This window comes from Martes martes, assembly GCF_963455335.1.
Source record: "Martes martes genome assembly, chromosome: 8".
NCBI lineage: Eukaryota > Metazoa > Chordata > Mammalia > Carnivora > Mustelidae > Martes > Martes martes.
In genome coordinates this window covers 66,721,781-66,747,485 of record NC_137895.1, presented here as the reverse complement: position 1 = coordinate 66,747,485, position 25,705 = coordinate 66,721,781, and the positions used below count along the sequence as shown (strand labels likewise).

The 25,705-nt window shown below is 38.9% G+C and overlaps 1 protein-coding gene across 1 annotated transcript; it reads left to right on the top strand.

The window, feature by feature from the left end:
• Positions 1-73: 73 nt before the first annotated feature.
• SMCO2 (single-pass membrane protein with coiled-coil domains 2) lies at positions 74-24,268 on the top strand (the record flags this gene model as incomplete). Its single annotated transcript, XM_080812237.1, has 9 exons — positions 74-201; positions 3,033-3,150; positions 8,805-8,941; positions 10,369-10,518; positions 13,774-13,864; positions 17,192-17,248; positions 18,863-18,919; positions 19,948-20,123; positions 24,070-24,268. The coding sequence occupies 9 exons, from the start codon at positions 74-76 to the stop codon at positions 24,266-24,268; spliced, it is 1,113 nt and encodes a 370-aa protein (XP_080668363.1).
• Between the last annotated feature and the right edge of the window lie 1,437 nt (positions 24,269-25,705).

The following is a 25,705-nucleotide window of genomic DNA, read 5'->3' as shown; positions in this document are numbered from 1 at the left end:
GTAGGGAATGTAGTTGCCAATCCTGTGGTGAAAGCCCCCTTGTTGCCATCATCGTCCCTGCAGTGCTCAAGAAATGGCGCTCATGAAGCTAAGTGACAGGACATCTCTGCAGATGATGACAGTTGGGAAGGAACAACAGTTGAGTGAGAAAAACAGTGGCTTTCTCCAAAATATGGATGCGGCTCAAGGTGCGATGCAAAAGTAAGTGAAACCTGGGCTCCCGGGGAGAGTTGCTGTGGTCCTGTCCAGACACTTGCTTGGGACAGCAGTATGCAAGTAACGAGATCACCAAGTTCAGGAGTAGGGTTGACAGCCTTCTCTACGATTCTTCTAATTTTGACCTCATGAGTATTTTTTGTGAGACACTAAAGGGGCCTACGGTCATCAACCAGATGGACCTCAGCTGAAGAGAAATGGTCAAGGCTTTAATCTCAATTTATAAAAATACTTTGATTGTTTTGTGCCTTTATTATCTTCATCTGCACAATATATAAACCATTTACAATACTTTGCACAGTAGACAAAACACAAAGTGTTCATGTAAATATACATATGCATTTGTTAGTACATGATAAAAACGTGTTGTCATATAAACCAATAGTTAACAACCTTTTTAAATAGGAAGAAATTTATTAAAGTAAAAGGTTTTCCAGAATCTTAGTATGTCAAAAAAAGCTAGTATGACGTCAAAGATGTTTTTAAATGTATTTGTAATTTACCAATAACAGTTGTATATACATTTGGAAACTTTGAGTAGTATTTGTCTATGTAAGCAATATCTATTCAATCTATAGAAATATTTATAGATTCCAAAACCCCTTTCTATGCAGAGTAGCTGCAAATTGTCTCCCCCCCCCCCCAACCTCAGGGTTCAAAACCCACAGACTGGAAACCCCTGCCATTGACCTCCGTTACAAACTGACTATGATTCACTCAGAAGTATATGTGAGTGTATGAACCTGTGTGTGTGTGTGTGTGTGTGTGTGTATGTGCACATATGCATGAGTATGCACGCCAGAAAATAACAGTAGTTCAATAGGAAATGGGGAAAGGATATCAACACACTTCCCATAGAAAAGGAAATATAAATGAGTTTTATACACACAGGCAAAGAAGCTTAACCTCACTAATAAAAAACCGATTAAAACTAAAACGAGGGGCACCTGGGTGGCTCAGTGGGTTAAATCCTCTGCCTTCTGCTCAGGTCATGATCTCAGGGTCCTGGGATCGAGCCCCACATCGGGCTCTCTGCTCAGCGGGGCGCCTGCTTCCCTTCCTCTCTCTCTGCCTGCCTCTCTGCCTACTTGTGATCTCTGTCAAATAAATAAAATCTTAAAAAAAAAAAACTAAAATGAGATAACAGTTTAGGCATATAGAATTGGCAAAGATTAAAAACTTTAATAATATATGATTATAGAAAAGGAGGGAAAAATGGGCACACTCAACATTTTTGCTGGAAGTGTATGTACATGGGTTCAAGCTCTTTAAGGGATAACCTGGTAGCATCAAAATTTAAAATATATGTATGTATCTATTGATCCAGCAATTCTATTTTTAGGGATACTCAATATTGATACACTTGTACACATCTACATTAACATGCAGATGTGTACGGATGGTCATTACAACATTGTTTGCAGTAGTAATTAATTGGAAATTAATTAATTTCATATTAACTTCATTAATTAATGAAGATGAAGATTGAATTAATGCATCTACATATGCATTAATAAAGAATTCATTCACAAATTAGTGTATGGCCCACAATGGAGTACCATATAACCATTTTTTTTTAAAGATTTTTAAAAAATTTTATTTGACAGAGATCACAAGTAGGCAGAGGCAGGCAGAGAGAGAGGAGGAAGCAGGCTGGAGAGAGCCCGATGCGGAGCTTGATCCCAGGACCCTGGGATCACGACCTGAGCCAAAGGCAGAGACATAACCCTCTGAGCCACCCAGGCGCCCCCCATATAACCATTTTTAAAATGAGGCAGGAGCACCTGGATGGCTCAGTCAGTTAAGCATCCTACTCTCAATTTTGGCTCAGGTCATGATGTCAGGATCAGGATCTCAGGGTTGTGAGACCAAGCCCCACATCCTGGCTCCACGCTGAGTGGTGAGACTGCTGGAGATTCTTTCTTCCTCTCCCTCCCCCACTTGTGATCTCTCTCTCTCAAATAAATAAATAAATCTCAATAAAATAAAACAAAATGAGACAGCTCTGTATGTACTGATATGAAATGGACACAAAAGCTATTTAAAAAAGAAATACAGGGTACAAAATAGTGCATCTAATATTCTCTCATGTATATTTGAAAAGCATATATATTTACATAAACATAGCTGCTTATTTAGGCATAGAATCTCTGTGGAAGAAGAAAGAAGAAACTAATAAATGTGGTGGGGAGGACATCTGAGGGCTAGAGATCAAGACGGGATCTGACTTATTCCGTTCTGCACGGTCTTTGAACCACATGACACTTTTTTTTTTTTTAAAGATTTTATTTATTTGACAGATAGAGATCACAAGTATGCAGAGAGGCAGGCAGAGACAGAGAGGAGGAAGCAGGCTCCCTGCTGAGCAGAGAGCCCGATGCGGGGCTCGATCCCAGGACCCTGAGATCATGACCTGAGGGGAAGGCAGAGGCTTAACCCACTGAGCCACCCAGGCGCCCCCCACATGACACTTTTTAACTCAACTCTCTCTTAAAGGGTATTTATTGTTTGCTTATTTTACACACGTATTTGCACACACACAGCTACAGAGCTGCAGTGACTTGGAATTTGAAATTGGACTGTTAAATTTCTTACGGGTTCAGTCAGCAAATACTTAGTCAGCCTCTCTATTCCTGTTCCGTGCAGCGCACTATGCTCGCACCATTCCCACAGAGTCAGATCGGCACACAGGGCAGCAGGAGCTCCTGGGGGCTGGGAAAGAGTCCTGTGTTCTGCCTCTGGAAATGTTTAGGGCAGGCCTAAACTGTGCACCTGAGGCACAATAACAGCGTGTATTTTGATTGTGTGGCTTGCAGTTTGCTGAGGGGATTTACCAAAATGGACCACATCTTGGACAGATCAGATGATAAGGACAACATTTTCTCCGAAAAGCCTCAAACTGCCTTCCTTCATGAGACAGAGGCGACTAAATGGGTAAGGTGGAGACTTAAATGTCACAGTGGGTGGAGAGAGGAACTTGACATCTCATATCTCAACGTGGTAAGGAAAGATCTGAGGGTTTCCTCATAGTAGTTGCAGGGTGATTGGAGCTTGAAACCAGAAGGGCGGTAGTGTCTCCTCTGAGGGCTGCTGTTATCACATGAGGGACTTGCTAACCCTCCCACGCAATGACTTGTGCATTACATGTTACTTCGGTCCTTGGGATTTGTGAAAAAATGGTGACATTTTTCACCTCAGAGTAAATTGCCATGTGTCAAATTGCCCCCTGCTCACAGATTGTCTTCCAAGAGGAAGCATGAGAGAGATCTAGTTACTCTTCATTCACTCTGAACATCACTCGGTCTTTGAAATTCAGTCACCCAGCTGACATGGAATGGAGGAAATTTCAACAAACGCCTGAGATTGTCCTGGGAAGCGTTTATGATTTCACCACCATTTAGATCAAAGCAAAGTCATGACTGAGACAGACCCAGTTTTTTATCATTGAGCAAATCTCTCCATAGACTCCCAAGACCATTGACCATTCATTTCAACCAGTCAGAAAAATATAAAGGGAAGATGGAGTGGGACTGTCCACTCCCAGGCTTATGCAGCCCCAAAAGGAAGCTCAGGATTGATCTTATTGTCTCCTTCTCCTTTGACTATATCTTGGATTCAGGGATGGTTAATTTTGTAAATCCATAGAAGGGTATCCTAAGCTAGGCCTTATCTTTAAGGGCTCTTCAGTAAGTAAACAAAGAAGTAGAAGGGGATAGAAGGCATGAGGGGATGGAGTTAGAGGTGTGGAGAATAGACGCAATGAGACAGACAAGAACTGAAAGGAGAGACAGACAGACACCTTTTATGGGAAAAAAATAATAATGCTCGCTTCGGCAGGGCATATATGGGAAAAAATAATAGAAACTGAATTAGAAGGGGAGACTTGGGATGGGTTTTTAGGAAGGCTGAAGATGAGAAAAGGAAAAAGGGCAATCGAGGTATGAGGTGTTGTGATCTTAGGGAACACACGAATTGAAAGTATTTCTCCATAAATAGTATCATCTGATTTTGGCAGGGGGAGGCTTGTCCCCAGCCTTCAGGCAAGGGCTGCTATCATTAGACCCAGTTTGCAAGGAAACTTTTCCTGTCCCCACAGTTTAATGTGACCTGCTGAACCCTGTCCGTCAGTGAACATCATTTGTTGACTCAGAATAAGTCTAATTAGAGAATAAAATTATTTGCTGGGTATGAGTGAATTATTTTTACCAAACACTCCACATTCTCAGAGTATAAGGCAAAAAGACTATTTCTTACAAACTTCAAGTCACGGTATAAGTTTACCAAAAGGCTTTAAAAAAATTTTTGGCTGTATTTCTTTATACCAGTTTATTTTTATGGCAAATTCTACAATTACACAAAATAAATCACAGGTAGTTACATAATTAACAGAAGAATTAACAAACGAGGCTCTTTGCCAACAAAAGGACAAATACATGACTTCTTGAGAAAGATCCCTTTTCTCCTTCTCTGGAAGCAAAACAAAAGGTCTTTAATTTGTATAATCTTACATTTGTTTTTTTAATAAGACCATACAATTTAAAGGTTCAGAAAAAGGCAGAGCTAACAGAATTTTTTAAAAATCAATTGATTTAATTAGCAAAATAGACTTTAGCCAGGCTGCCAAAATGGTCACAGCTAATCATAAAAAGCCCCCAAAATGTTTAGAAATGAGGTTTGCTCTAATTTCACATTTTCCGATGGCAGGCACTGTATGTATGTACAGTGTTGATTCGGGGTGACAGGTGAGTGAGCATTCTTTCCTATTTCCTGCTTTTGTCTGCATCTCTCACAAGCAGAATGTATTTGCTCACTTCTGTAGTCTTTTTATTATTATTTTTTTCATAACTGGAAGTTTGTATCTCTTCATACCCTTACCCTACTTCTCTCCTTCCCTCTGGCAAGCACTAGTTTTTTCTCTGTATTTATAAATCTGTTTCTGTTTTGTTCTGTTTATTCCTTTGTTTTGTTTTTTAGATTCCACATACAAGTGAAATCCTATAGAATGTGTCTTTCTCTGTCTGACTTATCTCACCTAACATAATACCCTCTAGGTCCACCCATGTTGTCATAATTGGCAAGATCTCAATTTCTTTTTTTTAACAGATAATGTATTATTTGTTTCAGGGGTGCAGGTCTGTGATTCATCAGTCTTACACAATTCACAGCACTCACCATAGCATATACCCTCCCCAATGTCCACCACCCAGCCACCCCATCTGTCCCACCCCCCTCCACTCCAGCAACCCTCAGTTTGTTTCCTGAGCTTAAGAGTCTCCTGTGGTTTGTCTCTGTTTCTGGCCTCGTCCTGTCCTACTTTTCCCTCCCTTCCCCTATGATCCTCTGTCTTGTCTCTCAACTTCCTCATATCAGTGAGATCTCATTTTTTTTAAAGATTTATTTACTTATTTATTTGACAGACAGAGATCACAAGTAGGTGGAGAAGTTGGCAGAGAGAGAAGGAGAGGAGGAAGAAGGCTCCCCACTGAGCAGAGAACCCGACTTGGGGCTCGATCCCAGGACCCTGGGATCATGACCTGAGCTGAAGGCAGAGGCTTTAACCCACTGAGCCACCCAGGCGCCCCGAGATCTCATTTTTTTTAATGGTTAATAGTATTCCATTGCACATATATACACCACATCTTCTTTATCCATTCATCTATTGATGTATGTTTCCATATTTTGGCGATTGTAAATAGTTCTGTAGTGAGCATAGGAAGTCTGTTTATTCTAATACCACGTACTGAGCATCCTCTGTGTTCTCGGCACTGTAAAGTGTTGAGGATATCTCTATCTCTATCTAAAATCCTTTCCCCTCATTGAGCTCACACACTAGTAGGGACTCAGACAAGAAAATGGCTATGCTACTAGAAGTAGCAGATGTGCTACAACGTACATGGTGGGCAGATAACCAGGAATATGAAAACTGGGTTTTGAAGGATACACTGGATGGAAGAAAAGCATTTCAGAAAGAAGGGACGGTATGTGCAAAGACAAAGGGGCCCAAGGGAACTTGTGTTCTGAGGGAGGAAAGGTGAAAGAAAAGGCGTGATGAACAGCCAAGCAGCAAGGACCCTATGGAGGTGGAGATAGCCCAGGATGCCACCAGCAGGCGGGAAGTGCTGAGGACGCAGCCAGGCACTGACTGACAGCCCTGGAGACGGCGAGAAGAGGATACAGGTTTTAAAGCCAGGTGTTATTGGGCTTGGACCCCAAGTAGATGTGACATGAGTCATGAAGAGGGAAAAGAAGAAGATCTGCCATGAAAACTCCAGGACTTTTCCAGGTTCCTGCAGAAGCATCTGCATGAATTGGGGAAACATATGTAAGGATGGGAACCTGGACAAGGTAGACGGGAAATATGGTGCGTTCAGTTCTTGCTTTGCTGAGTTTGAGGTGCCTGTGGAACACTCAGAGACATAGGAGCTTTTCAAAGAGGCTGCACAAAAATGGGAAGTAATGTCCTTAGGCTTTGTATTTCATGCAAGCACACTTTAGGTTTGCTATTAGAACACACACACACACCTCTTTATTTGTTCAATCCTGCAGCTTTAAAAATATACATATTTTATTTCTATTTCCTGGCTTTTGACTCTTTTGTGGTGTACCAACCATTATAGTAAATGGATTGATGAAAACAAGAAAATGTCATTGTAGATTTTTTGGATGTAGACAGAACTCTGGAGATGATCTGGTTCCATTTTCTTCCTACAGAACGGGAAACTGAGCTTCAGAGCGGTCAGGTGGCTCATGATGCACAAGAATAGAATAAGGCTTGGAACTCAGGTCCTCCATACCCGAGGAAGCGTTTTTTCTCTATATCACAGGGTTCGTGTGGCCTGTGAATACCTTGGCAAAAGATTAGGTGGGATTCCTTGACACGTGGCTGCCTCTGTCTTCACACGACCTCCCCCTCTGTGTAGGTGCTTTCTGTCTCTCATTAGGACCAGGTAATTCAAGAGAATCTCATCTTAGACCCTTAACTCAATTACATCTGCAAAGACTCTTTTCCAAATAGAGTTACATAGGGTCTTAGCATTAGGACATGAACATATCTTTTTTGGAGTGACCCCTTAACCCACTACACCTTACGACCTTGGACTAATTATTAATATGAATGCCCTGGGGGGTTTCAACACCTGGCTTTATCCACCTCAAGTCTATCATGGGAATTAAATGAAAGAAGGCACATGAAAAAAGTTTGTCAAGAGTTACGTGAATGTTAGTTATTCCCATTGATGTGGCCAGTAATTTGTCCAGACATTTCAGTAACACACTGATCTGCAGTCCAACTTTTTCTCCTTCGAGTTTAAAAGTAGTTTTGCTGAAATGCAAGGATTTCAGACCAAACTTCTTCAAGGACAGAGAAATATTTCACAATGTAGTTATTTAAGAAGAGAAATGTTCAAAGATAAATTATTGTCAATTGTGTGTATGCATAGAAGTGAAATACCAGAAAATTCCTTGAATATTTTTCTAGAACAAGGCAAAGAATAAAGAAACAAAGAAATGAATTTCATAGGTCAAACTGATAGAGTTGGCTTTCCCCCACTTATTTCTTCTTATTATGAGAAATTTTAAATAAAAAGAAAACTTAAGAGAATTAAATGAAAATCAATTTTATTCTCACACTTAGATTTTAAAATCATTACCATTTATCACATTTGCTCTATCTTTATATATGTAAATAGATGGAATTTTTAAAATTTAAAAGTAGGTCAAAGACAGCATGAGACTTTACCCCTGTTTATTTTCAGAAGCATTTCTAAAAATAAAGGCTTTCTTCTACACAACCAAGATTCCATCATCACATCAGGACAACTGGCAATAATTCCATGATATAATCTAATATCCTCAATTCTCTGAGCATTCTAAATTTCTTCGGTTTTCCCTCAAATACCCATTCATTCATTCATTCATTCATTTATAAAAAATTTTTTGGTGCCAAAAACCCAGGAAATGCTTGTACTTTTAAAATCAGCATCTAGGGCGCCTGGGTGTCTCAGTCATCGGCGTCTGCCTTAGGCTCAGGTCATGATCCTAGGGTCCTGACATCAAGCCCTGCATCAGGCTCCTTGCTCTGCAGGAAGCCTTCTTCTCCCTCTTCCACTCCCTGTGCTTGTGTTCCCTCTCTGGTGCTCTCTCTCTCTCTCTCTCTCTGTCAAATAAATAAATAAAATCTTTAAAAATAAATAAATAAAATAAAACCAACACCCAAACAACATGCAAATCTCTTTAGACTCTCTTAACATAGAACAGTTCCATCCACTTTTATTTTTCCTTGAGATTGACTTTTTGGGAAAACAGTGATCTTGAGTGGAGTACTAGAGTCCATGGTCAGGTGGAATTCTGTTATTCATCAGCACTGGAAAGAGCTCTGCATGAGGACACCGCATGTTCCATGCATCCCCGTCCCAGCCAAGGAGCAGTCGGGCATGTCTACTTATTTTATAAACACAGTAGAAAGCCCCAGCCTCAGACAGGGCTATGGGCTTGCCCCCAGAGTGAGGGCCACGAGTAGGCTAAAGAGACCATCACCTCTTCGTATAACCCTTTTTTTCTTGCTTTGCTTCTTTCATAATCTTTATCAGAATATGGTAGAGCTGGAGGCTGAGCATCACCGGGACCTACAGAATGAGTGGGATGAGCAAGAAACAAATCAGGTTCAACGCGAGGATCCTGACACTTCCACATCTTTGCAGTTTTCCAAGGAGAACATCCCTGAACTGTAAGCCTTGACACATGCAAGAGGAATCATTTAATAATATTTTGTGGGTACATGCTACGTGAAATATGTCAGAGAAAGACAAATACCATAGGATTTCACTTATATGTAAAATTTAAGAAACAAAACAAATGAACAAACAAACAAAAAGGAGACAAACAAAAAACAGACTCTCAAGCACAGAGAACAAACTGGTCGGTGCCAGAGGAGAGGTGAGTGAGGGGATGAGTGAAATAGATAAAGGGGTTTAAGGGTACACTTGCTGTGATGAGCACTGAGTACCGAATAGAACCCTTTAGCATTTTATTGTACACTTGAGACTGGAATGAATGCATATCTTGTCACTCTCAGATAACTTTCTAGATAAGAAAAGAATTATAGAGGCTCTTGTGTGGCTCAGTGGGTTAAGTGTCTGCCCTCAGTTTGGGTCACGATCCTGGGGCCCTGGCTGGGATGGAGCCCTGTGTCTGGCTCCCTGCTCAGTGAGGAGTCTGCTTCTCCCTCTCCCTCCCTCCACTTGTGCTCTCTCTCACTCACTCTCTCTCTCAAATAAATAAATAAAATCTTTAAAAAAAGAAAAGAATCATAATTATCAATAGAAATGAGGGGCGCTGGGTGGCTCAGTCAGTTAAGCGTCTGCCTTCGGCGCAGGTAGTGATTCCAGGGTCCTGGGATTGAGTCCCACGTGGGGCTCCCTGATCAGTGAGGAATCTGTTTCTTCCTCTCCCTCTGCCTGCCGCTCTGCCTACTCATGATCTCTCTCTCTCTCTCTCTCTCTCTCAAAAATAAATAAATAAACTCCTGGGACGCCTGGGTGGCTCAGTCAGTTAAGCTGCTACCTTTGGCTCAGGTCATGATCCCAGGGTCCTGGGACTGAGTCCTGCGTTGGGCTCCTTGCCAAGCAAGGAGCCTGCTTCTCTCTCTGCCTCTGCCTGCCACTGTGCCCGCTTGTGCATGCTCTCTCTCTCTCTGACAAATAAATAAATAAATAAAATCTTATAAATAAATAAGTAAAATCTTTAAAAAAAGAAAGAAAGAAAGAAAGAAAGAAATGTATTGTTAAGCCCTTGTAGACCATTTCCCTGTTACATACCTCTCTGAATCCAACAAGGTGGAATCACTATCCTAACATTCGTTGGGATAGTGTAATTCTTAATATTCGATCTATGCAGAGAAGTTAAAACATTTATTTTTACTAAATGTAAAATGTAAAATACATTTATTTTCTCCAGCCTTATGAAGATCTGCTAAAATGGATATCAAATAAATGCTCAGATTTTTTCTTGAGGCCTAAATGCTTGCCGGACCCGTTTTGGTGACAGGAAATGAATCAGCATACCAACTTGCCATTCAAAAAAAGAAGGTTTGGGGCCATTTGAAGATGTTTCCCATTTCTTACCTTAAAACTGATCATAATAATATTTCTGCAGGACTCAGGAAAACACATTCTTTCAGCTGAACTACTGGAATACACAGATGGGTCTACAAGTGAAAGAACTTGGAGCTGATCACATAGGCTGGATGGAGAAAATCAACAATATTATCCGAAAAATAAACCTAACAGAAGACACAATGAAGAGGTAATTTTAGGATGTTGGGTTTGGCCAGGATATATTGAAAATTTTCATAGCTTCAGAAACTCTGGTTTTAAGGTGGTAAAGTCTCTTAGGAATGTCTTCAGAGTAAAAAGTACCAGGTCTTACATTTGAAGTCAATGTCTCAAAGCCTATATCAAAGTTATCTGCATCTTTGCTCTCTATTCTCTCAAGGAAGAAGGAACCAGCCCTCTTTTGTAGGCTTTTTTTTTTTGAAGCTGTATTAATGGTCATCAGAGGAAGGACTTCAAGTCCCCAATAACCCTTGGCCTGTAGCCAGTATTGTCCAAAGGGATCCAACCAGCATGACATGAAAAAATTATTAAAAAGTATAGTTGTTAATGCATGTCTGAGTTTAAATGGAAAGTTTTAAGATGAAAGAGAAAAGATAAGAGTAATTATTATTTATCTAGTTACTGGTATAAAAAGAAGGCTTTGGAGTAAAAGGAATTCCTTTCACTGGTGGTGTATAAATTCAGGGTACAGACATACCACATTTTGTTAGATTTATGCCTAAGTATTTCATCCTTCTGGTGCCATTATACTTAAAACTTTTAAATTTCAAATTATTTGCCAGGATATAGAAATGCAATTGGTTTTTATATATTGGTCTTGTGTCTTGTGACCTTGCTAACCTCATTTATTAGCTCCAGTAGTTTTGTAAGTTATTTGAGATTTTCCACATAGATAATTATGTCATCTGCAAATAGAGTTTTATATCTTCTTTTCTATCTGCATGTGTTTTACTTCTTTTTGTCACCTTATCATATTGGTTAGAACTTCTAGTATGACGTTGAGTAGGAGGAATGACAGCAGGCGCTAGACATATTTGCCTTGTTTTTAGTCCTACAGAAAAAGCATTAAGTGTGATGTAAAGTGTTTTGCTAGCTTTTTTTTTTTTTTTTTTTGAGATTGAGAAAGTGTTTTCTATTCTTAGTTTACTGAGATGTTTTTAAAATCAGGAATGAGATTAAAATTTTTTTTCAATAGCTTTTGCTGCATCTATGAATGATCATGTTGTTTGTTTGCTCATAGTCTCTTGATATGGAATTATAATGACTGATTTTCGAATGCTGAACCAGCTTTGAATTCCCAGAATAAACTCAAATTGGTCATAGCATATCATTCTTTTCATATATTGTTGGACACTATTTACCTAAAGGGAAATTTTGGATGTGTGTTAATGAGAGATATTGGTCTTTTTCTTTCTTGTAGTGTGTGAGTCTCAGAAAACTTGTCTTATAGAAAAAATTGGGCTATTTTCCCACCTGTTCTATTTTCTGGATGAATTTGTATAGAACTGCATAATTTCTTCCTAAAATGTTTGACTGAATTCACCAGCAAAACCATATTGTCTGGATATTTCATTACAGTAAAAATTTGAACTACAGATTTAATTTCTTTAATGATATATGGGGCCATTCAGGCTACTGAACCATTGGGTATATATTAGTGGTAGAATATATCTTTTTTCAAAAAACAGATTTTATTTATTTATTTGAGAGAGAGATTGAGAGTGAGAGTATGAGAGAGGAGAGGGTCAGAGGGAGAAGCAGACTCCCTGCTATGCAGGGATTCCCCATGAGGGACTCGATCCCAGGACTCCAGGATCATGACCTGAGCTGAAGGCAGTTGCTTAACCAACTGAGCCACCCAGGTGCCCGGTAGATTGTATCTTTTGAGGAGTTTGCCCATTTCATCTTCCCTCAGCTTTTCCAAATGGTAATATCTCATCCAACTCTAGTATATCATCAAAACCAAGAAAGTGACCTTGGTACTATAAATAGAACTTATTCAGATTTTACCAGTTATGTGTATTCTCCCTTTTGTGTGTGTGTGAGTGTGTGTATAGTTCTGTGCAATTTTATTATATGGGCAGACTTATAGAACCACAACCACATCAAGATTCTCAGTTTTACCGTTGCACAAGATTCCTTTGTGTTAGCCCTTTGTAGCCACACCTATTTCTTCCCTGATCTCTGGCAATGAGAAATCACTTCCACATGTCTATAATTATGTTATTTCATAAATGTTAGATACATCAGATCATGCATTACGTAACCTTCTGAGATTTATTTTTTCACTCAGCATAATTTTCCTGAGGTTTATCCAAGTTGTTGTCTGTATATCAATAGTTCCTTTCTTTTTGTTGCTAAGTAGTATTCCATAGTATGGTGATACACACACACACACACACACACACACACACACACGCATATATATATATATATATAGAGAGAGAGAGAGAGAGAGTTTGGTTAACCATTCACCCATCCAAGGACAAGTGTGTTATTGCTGGTTTTCAGCTATTTTGAATAAAGCTACTTTGGATGTTCACATACAAATTTCTGTGTGAAAAGAAGTCTTCACTTCTCTGGGATAACTGTCCAAGAATGAAATTGCTGGGTCACATGGTAAGCCTGTTTTCAGTTGTGACAGGAAGCGTCAAGCTATTTTCTGGAACGGCTGTCCATTTTACGTTCCCACCACCAATGTCTGAGTGACCCAATTACTCCATATCACTAGCAGTTGGCTTTTTCACTCTTTTGTATCCTAGTCATTCTGATAAATTTGTAGTAATATATCATTATACTCTTAATTTGAATTTCTCTAAGGGCTAATGGTGCTGAGCATCCTTTCATGTATCTATTGGGCCATTTATGTATCTCTTTTATGAAATGTTTGTGCATGTGGTTTGTTCATTTCTTAATTGGATAGTTTGGTTTTTTAATGTTGAGTTTTAAGACATTTTCATATATTCTAGATATAAGACCTTTGCCAGATATTGACAAGTGAATCCATTTAACAGGGTCTTTGGCCGAACAAAAGCTTTAAATTTTGATGAGGTCTAGTTTATCTATTTTATACGTAGTGTTATCGGTGTTAAGTGTAAGAAATCTTTGCCTAGTGGTAAGTCCCAAAGATTTTCTGTAGGTTTTTTTTTTTCTAGAAATTAAGCTATGCTTCTATTTTAATCTTTTAAATTTTCTGCTCCTGTATCCAATTGGGCCTCACATTTATTTACTACTATCTAGATTATTTTGTATTTTTTACTTTCTTGCATTGCATTCATGACATCCCATTCCAACACAACCACAACTGAAGAGTCTTCCTATGTAAGAATAGGATTTCATTTTTTTTTTTTTTTAGGATTTCATTCTTAAAAGATCAAAAAAGATTATCCATTGGGTGACTTTTCTTAATCCATAGGACTTAGTCCATCTCTTGGTCTATTTGCAGATTATTAAAAGAGGTGATATCTCTGGAGGGTCAAATTGAAAAGCTAGAGTCACACCAGGACCTTGACCCTGATCAGGGAGCAAACATTGAGGTAAGCTGGAGGCTTGGAAAAGATAGTCTGGGAGGTTGTGGGGACTCTGCCACCATTTCCCACCCTTCTATTAATTAACAGATCGTAGTAAGAATTAAAACCCATCTTTTGCCACGGGGAGAGTTCTCTGGTGGTCAGTTCTGAACAGCTTTCATGTGGGTACCACCACTTTCATTCTCTGACAACACGGAAAGACTAGACTTTTTAATTCTACCTAGAAACTCAGTTCAGTAGGCTTCTATCTTAATGCCATCTTAAGACAATGATTAGTACCTTAACAAAAGAATTCTCTTCTTGATCTTTACATCCCAGCACCTAACAGTTCAAGAAGACATCCAGGAATTAAATATTTGTGAATAACTGCAATCTTAAAATGTAAGAGATATATTTGTGTTCATCTCTGATGCCTTTGTGAAGAGTTCTTGTGTTGGTTTTCACAGTCCAGTTTTTCTGTTGTTTTCTCGCCTTGCACTGACAAGAGACTCTTTTCTGAGAAAAGTTGAATCCCCCCCCCTTTTTAAAAAGATTTTATTTATTTATTTGTCAGAGACAGAGAAAGAGTGAGTGAGCACAAGCAGGGGGAACAGCAGAGGGAGAGGGAGAAGCAGGCTCCCTGCTGAGCTGGGGGTCCGATGTGGGACTCGATCCCAGGACCCTGGGAACATGACCTGAGCCAAAGGCAGCCACCTAACTGACTGAGCCACCCAGGCATCCCCCACTTTTTTTGCAGTCAAATGCTCTACCACTGAGCTATTACCCACCCCCCCCCACTTTTTTTAAAGAGTCATAGGAAGTTAGAAAGGTAGTGACCAACTTTGGATAAGAAATAAACTTCAGAGCCCTGGCTGACAGTATTTCTAAATGTCACAGCTTTGAAAAACAATTCTCTAAGAAAGGAGAAACCTGTGTCTTGCTACCTCCTCTACTTTAGCTCAAGCCAAAGCTTAAATTAAATGAATTTTGGAGAAAATAAAGAAGAAATGTCTCTTTTATTGCAGGAAGGCAATGTTTATTTAGAACCCTCACATATTAAAGCCAGCTATAGATCAGCACAGATTTAACACAAGGGGTTGGGGGTGTGAATACTTTTAGCCATGATTTAGTCCAAAATTTTGAAGTAGCAACCTCATTTTGAGCTAATTGAAAAGTCAGGAGTTTTTTTCACTATCTTTGGGCTTTGGAAATTGCAAATTATGAGAAAAGGGAAGAGGACAAGGCCAACAAATATTCTGGCTTGGAAAATTTCCTCCAAGAGTCAGCTGTGTTCCAAGGATGAGGATTTCATTAGAAGTTAGGGTTAGGGAGGGATGGGTATCAAAGGAATGAGGAGAAAGATAGAAGAACACAAAGGTAAATGAAAGTGAGATTTAAAAAAGAAACCAACAAAGGTTTGGGATAGTATGAAAAGGGAAGGCAGGACAAATACCTACGGAGATTCTCTGTCCTGGAGATGCATAGTTTTGTATGCACTTAAAAAAAAAAACAGCATGACTTAAAAACTATAAACACCCCAAATATCCACCAACTGGTATGTGGATAAACTGTGGTACATGTTATATGATGGAATACTACTCTGCAATGTGAAGGAATAGACTTCTTACTCATTCAACAACATAAATAAGTCTAAAGGGCATTATACTGCATGAAACAAGCCAGATCCAGAAGATTGCATTCTTCATGACTGCATTTATATAACATTCTGAAAATGGCAAAATGATAGGAAGAGAAAAGAGATTAGTGGTTGCTGGAGTTGCATGGAGAAAGGGGATAGGGGATTGACAAAGGGGCACAAGGAGATTTGGGGTATGATGGAAATATTACATATCTTGTGCTGTTGATTATGTCAAAATTCATAGGACAGTACACTTTTTAAAAGTGTGTTTTACTGTATGTAAATTATACCTCAATACACATAACTTTTAAAAATAGGCACAAGATCTGTCCTCAATAAGTCTAAAAGTCGATGGGAAACGTCATATAAAAGCAAATGCAGTAATATAATAAGAAATTTTATTTATTTTAAAAAATATTTTAGATTTTATTTATTTATTTGTCAAAGACAGAGAGCAAATGCACAAGTGGGGGCACAGCAGGTAAAGGGAGAAACAGGCTCCCTGCCGAGCAAGGAGACCAATGCAGGATTCAATCCCAAGATCCTTGGATTATGACCTGAGCCAAAGACAGATGCTTAACTTACTGAGCCACCCAGGTGTCCCTAAATAAGAAATTTTGAATATAAGCATTTCAGAAGCAAAGTCAGTAGGAATGGCTGTAGTTTCACTCTGGTAATGGGAAAAGAAGATTGTTAGATATGGAATAAATAACCGAAGTGTGGGCAAATTAAAGGAAAAGTAAGTTAATAAACTTAAAATAAAACCCAGGTATTGGCTTATTTATATCTTGTGAAGAAAGGAACAATTCTGAAAGGGAAAGGACAGAAAAATTGGTCAAATCACTTAAAAAACACACACACAGCAGAAACAAATTTAAAAGACCTTTAAGGTGAGGAAAGGACTTTGAGGTGGCCTTTGGCTATTGCCTGATATTTAACCCCCAAATCCACGAAACTTTCTGAGATCTCCATATTAACATCTAGACTTTCATTCTGCAACTGACTCCTGTCTATTATCTTTGATACAATTATCTTAGATAAGTACTGTATTAAGATATTTACTATATAAGTAAACCAGGGTACCAAGTAAAAGTGATTAGAAGATCACAACTCCTTTCTAAATAATTAAGTCCCACAATTCAGGGGTTGGTGGTGGTTGAACTTGGTAAAAGAAGGGTGTAACTATACATTCTCTGGAAGCTGGGTTTTTTAGAAGACTTTATTTATTCATTTGAGAGAAAGAGGTACAGAGAGAGAGAGAGAGCATGACCAGGGGGAGAGGCAGAAGGACAGGGAGAAGCAGAATTCCCCTGTGTAGGAAGCCCAATGTGGGGCTCGATCCCAGGACCCAGAGATCTTGACCTGAGCTGCAAGGTAGACACTTAGCCATCTGAGTCACCCAGGTGCCCCTCTCTGGAAGCTGTTTGAGGGCAAGTGTTTACTACGTGTTTCCAACTAGCACAATGCCAGCTCAAGGGTCACTTAACGTAGGATGTAGACAACTGTATATTGTTGATTCAACTTAATGTTGATTTTGGAGATCAGTACCCAGGGCAGTATCAAAAGCAAAACAAAACAACAACAACAACAACAAAAACAGTTGCTATCAAGTCTCAAACTTTTTGATCATAAATGAGCTTTCTTCTAAAAATCTTCTCTTGGTTTCAATTCCACACATCACTACAACTTTTGGCTTATGCCCTTTTGTTTTAAAGGAGAAGATCATGGAAATTAAAAAGCAAATAGAAGAAATGGATAACAAATATGTCCAGGTAATGATGGCATTATAATTAAGGAAGAAAACTAGTTCTTCAAGGGAATCTCAGATTTATAGAATTTTAGTGAATGGAATTCAAAATTGGATGAAAGATAGGCTCAGTATTTTAGCCTAGCAGGGAAATATCTTGTAGCCTACACCCTCGTTTTCAGAGGAGAAAAGCATAACTCAAAAACGTGATGTGATTTGCCCATATTTCTAGGTGAAAAGACCAGTCTCGTTTTTGCTCTCCCATTTTAAAATTAAAGTATGTGTATCTTTTCTTCTAACAAAAGTAATGCATGCTTATTTTAATAATTAAAACATAGAACTATTTCCTATTTTAATAAAAAGAAAAATAACTCCACTCCCTCAAGATAAACGCAGTGAATATTTTAGTACATTTATATTCTAAATTTTCCTATACATGTGCTTACATGTTGTCTTTACAATTTAAGTGGGATTATATTATATATATTTTTTGCAACTTGCTGTTTTCCCTTAGCATTTTTCTTCAGCAACTTTCTATGCCACTAGATGTCATTTTACCTTTTCACTGTATATAATGTAGGATTTGATTTTTGGACTTATTAAATTTATTTCATTGGGTATTTGGGGCTTTATAATAAATGTGCTATTACAAATTTTGCCTCACCAATTCATATCCTTGCTTGCTTTTGCAAGTACTGGTTTAAGAAAAATTTCTAGAAATGGCACCTCTAGCACCCATGTTCTTGAATCCCAAAACACTGTTCTTCCTGCTATTGCTCTGCTCTTCAAAGTATCCTGCAAGTCTATTATAGAACGATTAATTAAAAATCTTTAAAGAGTTATTTACTCCTGACATATGTATAATTGGCATCCATGTCTTAGAAAGTTTGCTTTCAGCCTGTCTCTTGAACTTGCTGAAAGAAACCAACCAGAGGGACCAGACAATTCTGTGGGTAGCTCTTCTATTAAACTATAAAGCCCAAATATTCAAACTAACATAATGAGAACATATGTTCATATATTATAAATTTTACAGGATTTAAAAGAAATACAATTTTCTTTTTTTCTTTGACACATATTGTTTCCCCAACTAGTGTCCTAGAATTTTGTTTGTTTTCTTTTTAGAGAGAGCGAGAGAGCACACACATGCACATAGGTATGGGGAAAGGAATAGAGAGAAGGGGAGGGAGAGAGAGAATCTTCAGCAGGCTCAGCATCCAGCGTGGAGCCCGATACGGGGCGCAGTTTTATACCTCTGAGATCATGACCTGAGCCAAAATCCAGAGTCAGACGCTTAACCAACTGAGCCACCCGGGAGCACCTAGTGTCTTGGGACTCTATTAAGGCACAAAACAAGAATAAGGAATAGAGAAAAAGATGATTTATCATAAGCTGCTATGGTATACATTTATACTCCTAAAGTGTTAAAAAATAATTATACTAATCTTTTGGTGATTCCTCCTGCAATTTACCATGATTGTATTATGAATTTGCTGTAAGAGGAAGGATTTTACTAAGTAAAAGTAAGTTTCAAAGTAGTCACTTTACAACTAAGTGGTGTCAACATGAGTGAGGTTTTATGGTATAAACCAGAAAAATATAATTTCTATTTTGTCCAAAATCGTGGGTATCTTTTCAGGAAGATGCTTGTAATGAAGCTCATGAATTAAAGGAAAAACTCATTGCAAGAATGAAGGTAAGATATCACAGTTACTCAAGTTCAAATAATGATAAAATCCAAATATAGGGATCATTCTTTCTCTAGAAGTTAAGAGTGCGCCACCTACTGTTCTCTTTCTCTTTCCTTATCACCTTTCTCTCCACTTCCTGGCCCTCTGCTTTGGGTGGACGGAGCAGCTTGCAGTCTGTGGACTCCCCAGGTCTTACAGCCTTATGCTGCTTCTACATCTCCTCCACTTAGAGCTCAGCCTGTATGTTGACATGTTATGTGTTCTTCAAGGCTTAGCCCAAAAGTCATCGCCTCTTCCAGACCTCCCATAATCTCCCCTAGCCAGAAAAATGGCTCCATATCTGAACTCCTCCCACAATATCTTGATGTAAATGTGAATGGATGAAAGAAGAAATGAATGAGTCAACCTGTCACTTGTTCAGAGGTGCCTAATCGCCCCCCCTATCTGGAGTAGGTGTCCCACCAACAAACCTCAGCTATTCTATCTCGTCATCTTACTATTTTCTCTTTAACATGTATCCTAGTCTATCATATGTAGTGTGTGTGTGTGTGTGTATGTGTATGTGTGTGTGTGTGTGTGTTGCTTCTCCCCCAGCCCCTATAAATGTGCATGTAATTCCTTAGCCATTTGGTTTAAAAAGGCACATGTAATAGAATGCACATTCCTTATCTATTTTGTTAACCACAGTATCCTAGAATAGTGCCTGGTGGGAGTCAATATGTTTTGCATAGATGAAAAAATTGAACAGATGAATTCAGTATAAGGATAATTATCTTCCTACATGAATAAGTCAGTAGTTAAAGATTAGCATGTGGGTCTACCATGCTGCTACCTTATTTTGTGAATGTGTAAGTCTCTTTCTATTAGGTGAGTTTGCACTTGCCCATGACCGCCTCATGTGACTCATATGTGATTGGCAATGTGGGCTCCTGAGGTGTTCTGGAGGAAAAGCACTCTGCATCATCTACACTAAGACTAGCAGACCTCTAAAATCATTTTTTTAAATGTTAGTTGATTGCTATTTTTTTTTCAGAACGTTTACAAAGACATGACTCTGATGAATACAAAGCTGGGAATGTACCAAATACAAGAAGGGAAAACAGACTCTCAGAGTCCTGAAGAAATGGTTATGGAAGAAAGTGAGCCCCTGCTTCCTCAGGCTCCACCACCCCCTTCAGTGCAGAACAGTCCTGCCAGCGTTACAGTGTGGTAAGTCAGAGAAAGGAGCCTCTGGGGCTGGACAAAGGCCCCCAAAATGTATGAACGATAGTATGATGAATTTCTTCAAGGAATGACTAAAAATTTGTTTTATCTTCCTTTATACATTATCTCTTCTTGTTCTTTAAAAGTCCGTTTTTTTGGAGTCATAGTGTTTTTCATATTATTTTTAGTTATAGATATATTGCATTAGGTATATAGATACAGATTTCTTTATTATTGCTTTAGGTAACTATGTATACATAAATCTTAAAAGATGGCATCTGCAAGCTATGATGCAGCCACCTCCATCAAAGGAACCTAACTGCTAAGTGGATTTGAAAACCTTTGTTCACCAGGCAGGATGCCTCTCACTTGTATAGTATTAAAGACATACATCTTAGCAAATTCTGACTCTTCGGATCCTTTCCTGAAGATGCCAGACCATCATATATACCTGGAGTAGTACCCTCCTCTAAGAAAACTTTTCTGATTCTTTAGATTCAGAAGTAGAATCTAGTCCAAGTAGAATGTTCAGCAATGTCTCTTGTGGGTGCACTCTACCTTACACATAATCCTGATGTAGAACCTACAACATATAATTGCCATTAAATTGTCATCATTGTCATAATTGCCATCAAATCTGTCTCCTCCTAATAATCCATGAGCTACCAAAAGGCAGGCATCTTTGTCATTTTGAGACATGAAATATAAAACATCTTCACCATGCTGAACAGATAGTAAATTAATAAGTAAGTGAGGAGTGATGCCAATGAAAATAGGGGAGTAAAAAGCCCCAGGAAGGGCGCCTGGGTGGCTCAGTCGTTGGGTGTCTGCCTTCGGCTCAGGTCATGATCCCAGGGTCCTGAGATCGAGCCCTGCATCAGGCTCCATGCTCAGCGGGAAGCCTGCTTCTCCTTCTCCCACTCTCCCTGCATTTGTTCCCTCTCTCACTGTGTCACTCTCTCTGTCAAATAAATAAATAAATAAATAATAAAATCTTAAAAAAAAAAAAAAAAAAAACGGGAAATTTCCTCCCCCATAAAAATCAATGAGAGAGCTTGAAAAAAATTGAATCAACTTTTTCAGAACTCTGGAAATTAAGGATTTAGTATCCAGAATAGATAAAGAAGTCTTAGGACTCAACAACAGAAAGGGAAACAAGCCAACTTTTAATATGAGCAAAGGATTTGAATAGACATTTCTTCAAAGAAGATACACAGATGGCCAACAAACCCATGAAAAGATAGTCAACTCTATTGGTCATTAAGGAAATGCAAATCAAAATCATGAGGTACCACTCTACATCTCTAAGCCAACTACAATTAAAAGGACAGATAATAACAAGCATTGGAGAGGATGTGGAGAAATGAGAACCCTCAGACATTGCTTGAGGGGTTGTAAAATGGTGCAGCCATTTTGGAAAACAATTTGGCAGTTCCTGGAATTGTTAAATATAGGGCAGCTACCAACCGACCCACTCCTAAGTATGCACCCAGAAGAAATGAAAGTATATATCCACACAAAACTTGTGCATTAATATTCGTAGCAGCATTATTCATAAAAATAGGAACAATACAAATATCCATCAGCTAATGAATAGGTAAACAAAATGTGGTATATCCAAACAATGGAGTATTGTTTATCCACAAAAAAGAACAAAGTACTAATGCATGCCACAACTTGGATTACCCTTGAAAACAGTATGCCAAATGACAGAAGTTGGACACAAAAGCCCACACATTATATGATTCCATTCCTGTGAAATGTCCAAAATAGGAAAATCCATGTGGACAGTAAGTAAATGAGTAGCTTTAGGGTAGTGGGAAATAGGGAGTGACTGCTCATGGGTACGGGCTTTCTTTTGGGGGTGATGACAATTTCCTGGAATTAGATAATGGTGATGGTAGTACAACCCTGTGAATAAACTAAAAGCCACTGAATTATACACTTTAAAGGGTAAATTTTATGGCATGCAAATTATATCTCAAAAACCAAACAAGTAAATGCCTTTTGACTATCACCTGATTGTGTTAAATGGACAGATTACAATCCAGTTGAGTTGGCCATCTTTCATCACATCATTATATTCTAGTTCAGACCACCGAAGACTTTGACCAATTTCTTGTCTAACTGCATTTCTTGGGAATGTACTGGTTCCACTGAAGCATACTTATACATTATCTTTTTGAGGAGGTTTATCTTGCAGGTGGTGGTGGTGTTGTTTTTAGGCTCAGAAGATACCTCTTCCTGGTATAATCCCCAATTCTTCAGTTCCCTTGTAGACTTTCCACAAATAATCTGAACATTTTGGAAAAGATTAAAGGTTTCATGCATGGCAGACCTTGAAAAATAAACAAGTAAATAGATAAACAGCATTTAAAAAGTTAAAAGAATATTTTTATTCTTGAAAGAAAGTAAATTCAAGGGATGCCTGGGTGGCTCAGTCGGTTAAGCTGCTGCTTTAAGCTCAGGTCATGATGCCAGGGTCCTGGGATGGAGTCCCTCATGGGGCTCCTTGCTCAGGGGGGCAGCCTGCTTCTCTTTCTCTGCCTCTGCCTGCCACTCTGCCTGCTTGTGCTTTCTCTCTCTCTCTCTCTCTCTCTGACAAATAAATAAAATCTTTTAAAAAAGAGAGAAAGAAAGAAAGAAAGAAAGAAAGAAAGAAAGAAAGAAAGAAAGGAAATGTTCCTGTTTGGTATTTCCAAAGATGACTGGCTTTGAAATTTAGGAAGAACAGTGTTTATTTACTAGCTATGTTTTAGTAGTGAGTCGTTTTTCCTTTCACTAGAAAAAACAAATCTAGATTTAGCCCTTCTCAAGGGCAGGGCATCTCTGCTTCGTCTTAACAACCCTCACATCTTCTTCTGACTAGAGTATTTATCAATACATTGGCTCTCTAATAAAATGTGTGATGGGGCGCATGGGTAGCAGAGGCAGTTAAGCAACCGATTCCTGGTTTCAGCTCAGGTTATGATCTTGAGGTCATAAAATCGAGCCCTGCATGGTGGTCCACATTCAGTGCAGAGTCTGCTTGAGATTCCCTCTCTCTCTGCACCTTCTGTTCATGTTCTCTCTCTCTCTCTCTCTCTCTCTCTCTCTGAGATAAATGAATAAATTTCTAATTGTAAAAAATGTGTGAAGTAGAAGCAACTATTTGTGTAACTAGCAAGAGACAGCCAGTGGCAATAATGCCAAGCAACTTGGCTCAGGTTTACAGAATCCACTGACTTGGATCACAAAATAGATCCATACCTAGCTTTAACTGTGCTCTAAATTTTCTCTTCTGAAATATATTATCGATGGCCATTATCTCCAGGTAGCTGGATTATCCGCGACACTTCTTTCCTTCTTTGTGTTTTTCTGGATCTTCCAGATCCTCTACCCTAATCCTATATTGCATTTATAGTTTGAAAATAATAATGCAAGGATTTAAAATCAAAGAAATAAAATATACCATAGGTACAGCCTAGAAGGAGGAGTCCTGAAAGACTTGAGAAAGTTTGTTTTACCTTAAAAGGGTAAGTCTGGTGCGGGAACAAAACTAGTGATAGAGCTAGACTCCATTTGTCACATTGCATTTTATATCTCCAGGAATATCTAAGGACCTGGTCCTTTATTTCCCTCCAAATCAATGTCACTATACCTTGCAAGTGTGGTCAAGATGTCAATAATCTGCTAGAATGTGAGAGGAGCATTTCAAAGGCAAGAGTCTCATAATTTCCAAGGTTTCATTGTTTCATGGCTATAGAAAGCTTAAAATTCTAATGCCAGCCCTAGGAGGGACTTACAGGCTCAACTATTTGAAGCTCCTTCTTTTGAGGATGTCAACAGAGGTCAAGAGAAGTTTAGTTACTTCCTTGAAGTTATAGAGCTCCCTGGGGGGGCGGAACCAGGAGTCTCCTCAGTGTGGTTTTCTTCAGAACGTTCTTAATGCAGATGTTCTCTTTCCTTGTAGGAAACGTGCACTGAAGATTTTCATCATGTTTTATGTCCTCACCTTCACTGGACTTTCATGTTACATCCTATTTTTTGACGCTACGTTTATCTTTGAAAGCTTGCTCCCCACAATGCTTGGACGCCGCAGAATGTGGGAACTCCGGGAGATCATTGCACCTTTCTTGAACTTGGAAGCTGAAGAATTGTTACCTTCCTAGAGATTTAGAAGTTACTGTTACCCTACTGACTCTCTCCTTAATAAAATTCTGGCTTTTCTTGTATTATGTTGATTAACATATTTTTCAAAAAAGTACTATTGGGTTTTTGGCAAAAGACATAGTAGTTATATGGAAACTGCTTGTTCACAGAAAGAAAAAATGAAAACAGTTTATCTTTACCCTTATGACTCACAATTACATCTTGAATCATTCCACACATTGTTTACACATTTACTTCAAAGCACTAGCATCTTCTCCTCCAACCCTGAGAACGCTGAGACTACCCAGTATTAGCTTCCTTGTTTCTTCCCCCATTTTCCTCAAAAAGAAAAGCACAGAACGAACTTCTTACCATCATTATCAGTTTTACTTCAGTGGGATTGGGGCCATAGTTTGGGAGTAGTGGACACTTCTTAGTTTTGCTCCTAACGTTCACTTTCCCTTTTGGTAACAGCACCCTAATTTGCTTCCAAAGAACCATCTTTACTCAGCATAATTGTAGGTGGTCTTTCGTAAGATCCCCAATCTTTCTATTAACAGTACTTGGGAATATGTCGCATTAGTCATTTTCTAAGAATAAGAATTTTGAGGGGCACCTGGGTGTCTCAGTGGGTTAGGCCTCTGCCTTCTGCTCAGGTCATGATCTCCGGGTCCTCGGATCGAGCCTGCATCAGATCGAGCCCTGCATTGGGCTCTCTGCTCAGCAGGGAGCCTGCTTTCCCCTCTCTCTCTGCCTGTCTCTCTGCCTACTTGTGATCTCTCTCTGTCAAATAAATAGATAAAATCTTAAAAAAAAAATAAGAATTTTGAGAAGAATCATACAAAGAAGGGAAATGATTGTAACTTTTGTGAACTAGCCTATACCTTTTCTGCTTAAGTTAGTCAGAGCTGGTTCTATTATTTATAACCAAAGGAAGTTTAATTGATATAGAAGTTTGGAATGTTAGACAGGAGCATTTTTATCCTTAATTTTGTAGGTAATGGGGAAATAGTAAACCTTATTTGCAATATGAAAAAATAGTTATAACTGAACCGTGCAAGATTAATAGAACCATAAAGAATACATTGGAGGGGTGCCTGGGTGGCTCAGTGGGTTAAAGCCTCTGCTTTCGGCTCAGGTCATGATCTCAGGGTCCTGGGATCAAGCCCCGCATTGGGCTCTCTGCTCAGTGGAGAGCCTGCTTCCCTCTCTCTCTCTGCCTGCCTCTCTGCCTACTTGTGATCTCTGTCTGTCAAATAAATAAATAAATAAATAAATAAATAAATACAATGGAATTAGGAGGGCAGATGGAATGTGAGGGATGAGCTAAAAGACCAGTCAGGGGTTCAGGTGAGCTAATGAGGGGGAGATGAGGCTAGAAAGGAGATGAGGGGTTCAGTGGTTACTGTAAGGGTAGATTCTACAATATTGGGTTGTGTAATGGATTTGGGATTAGA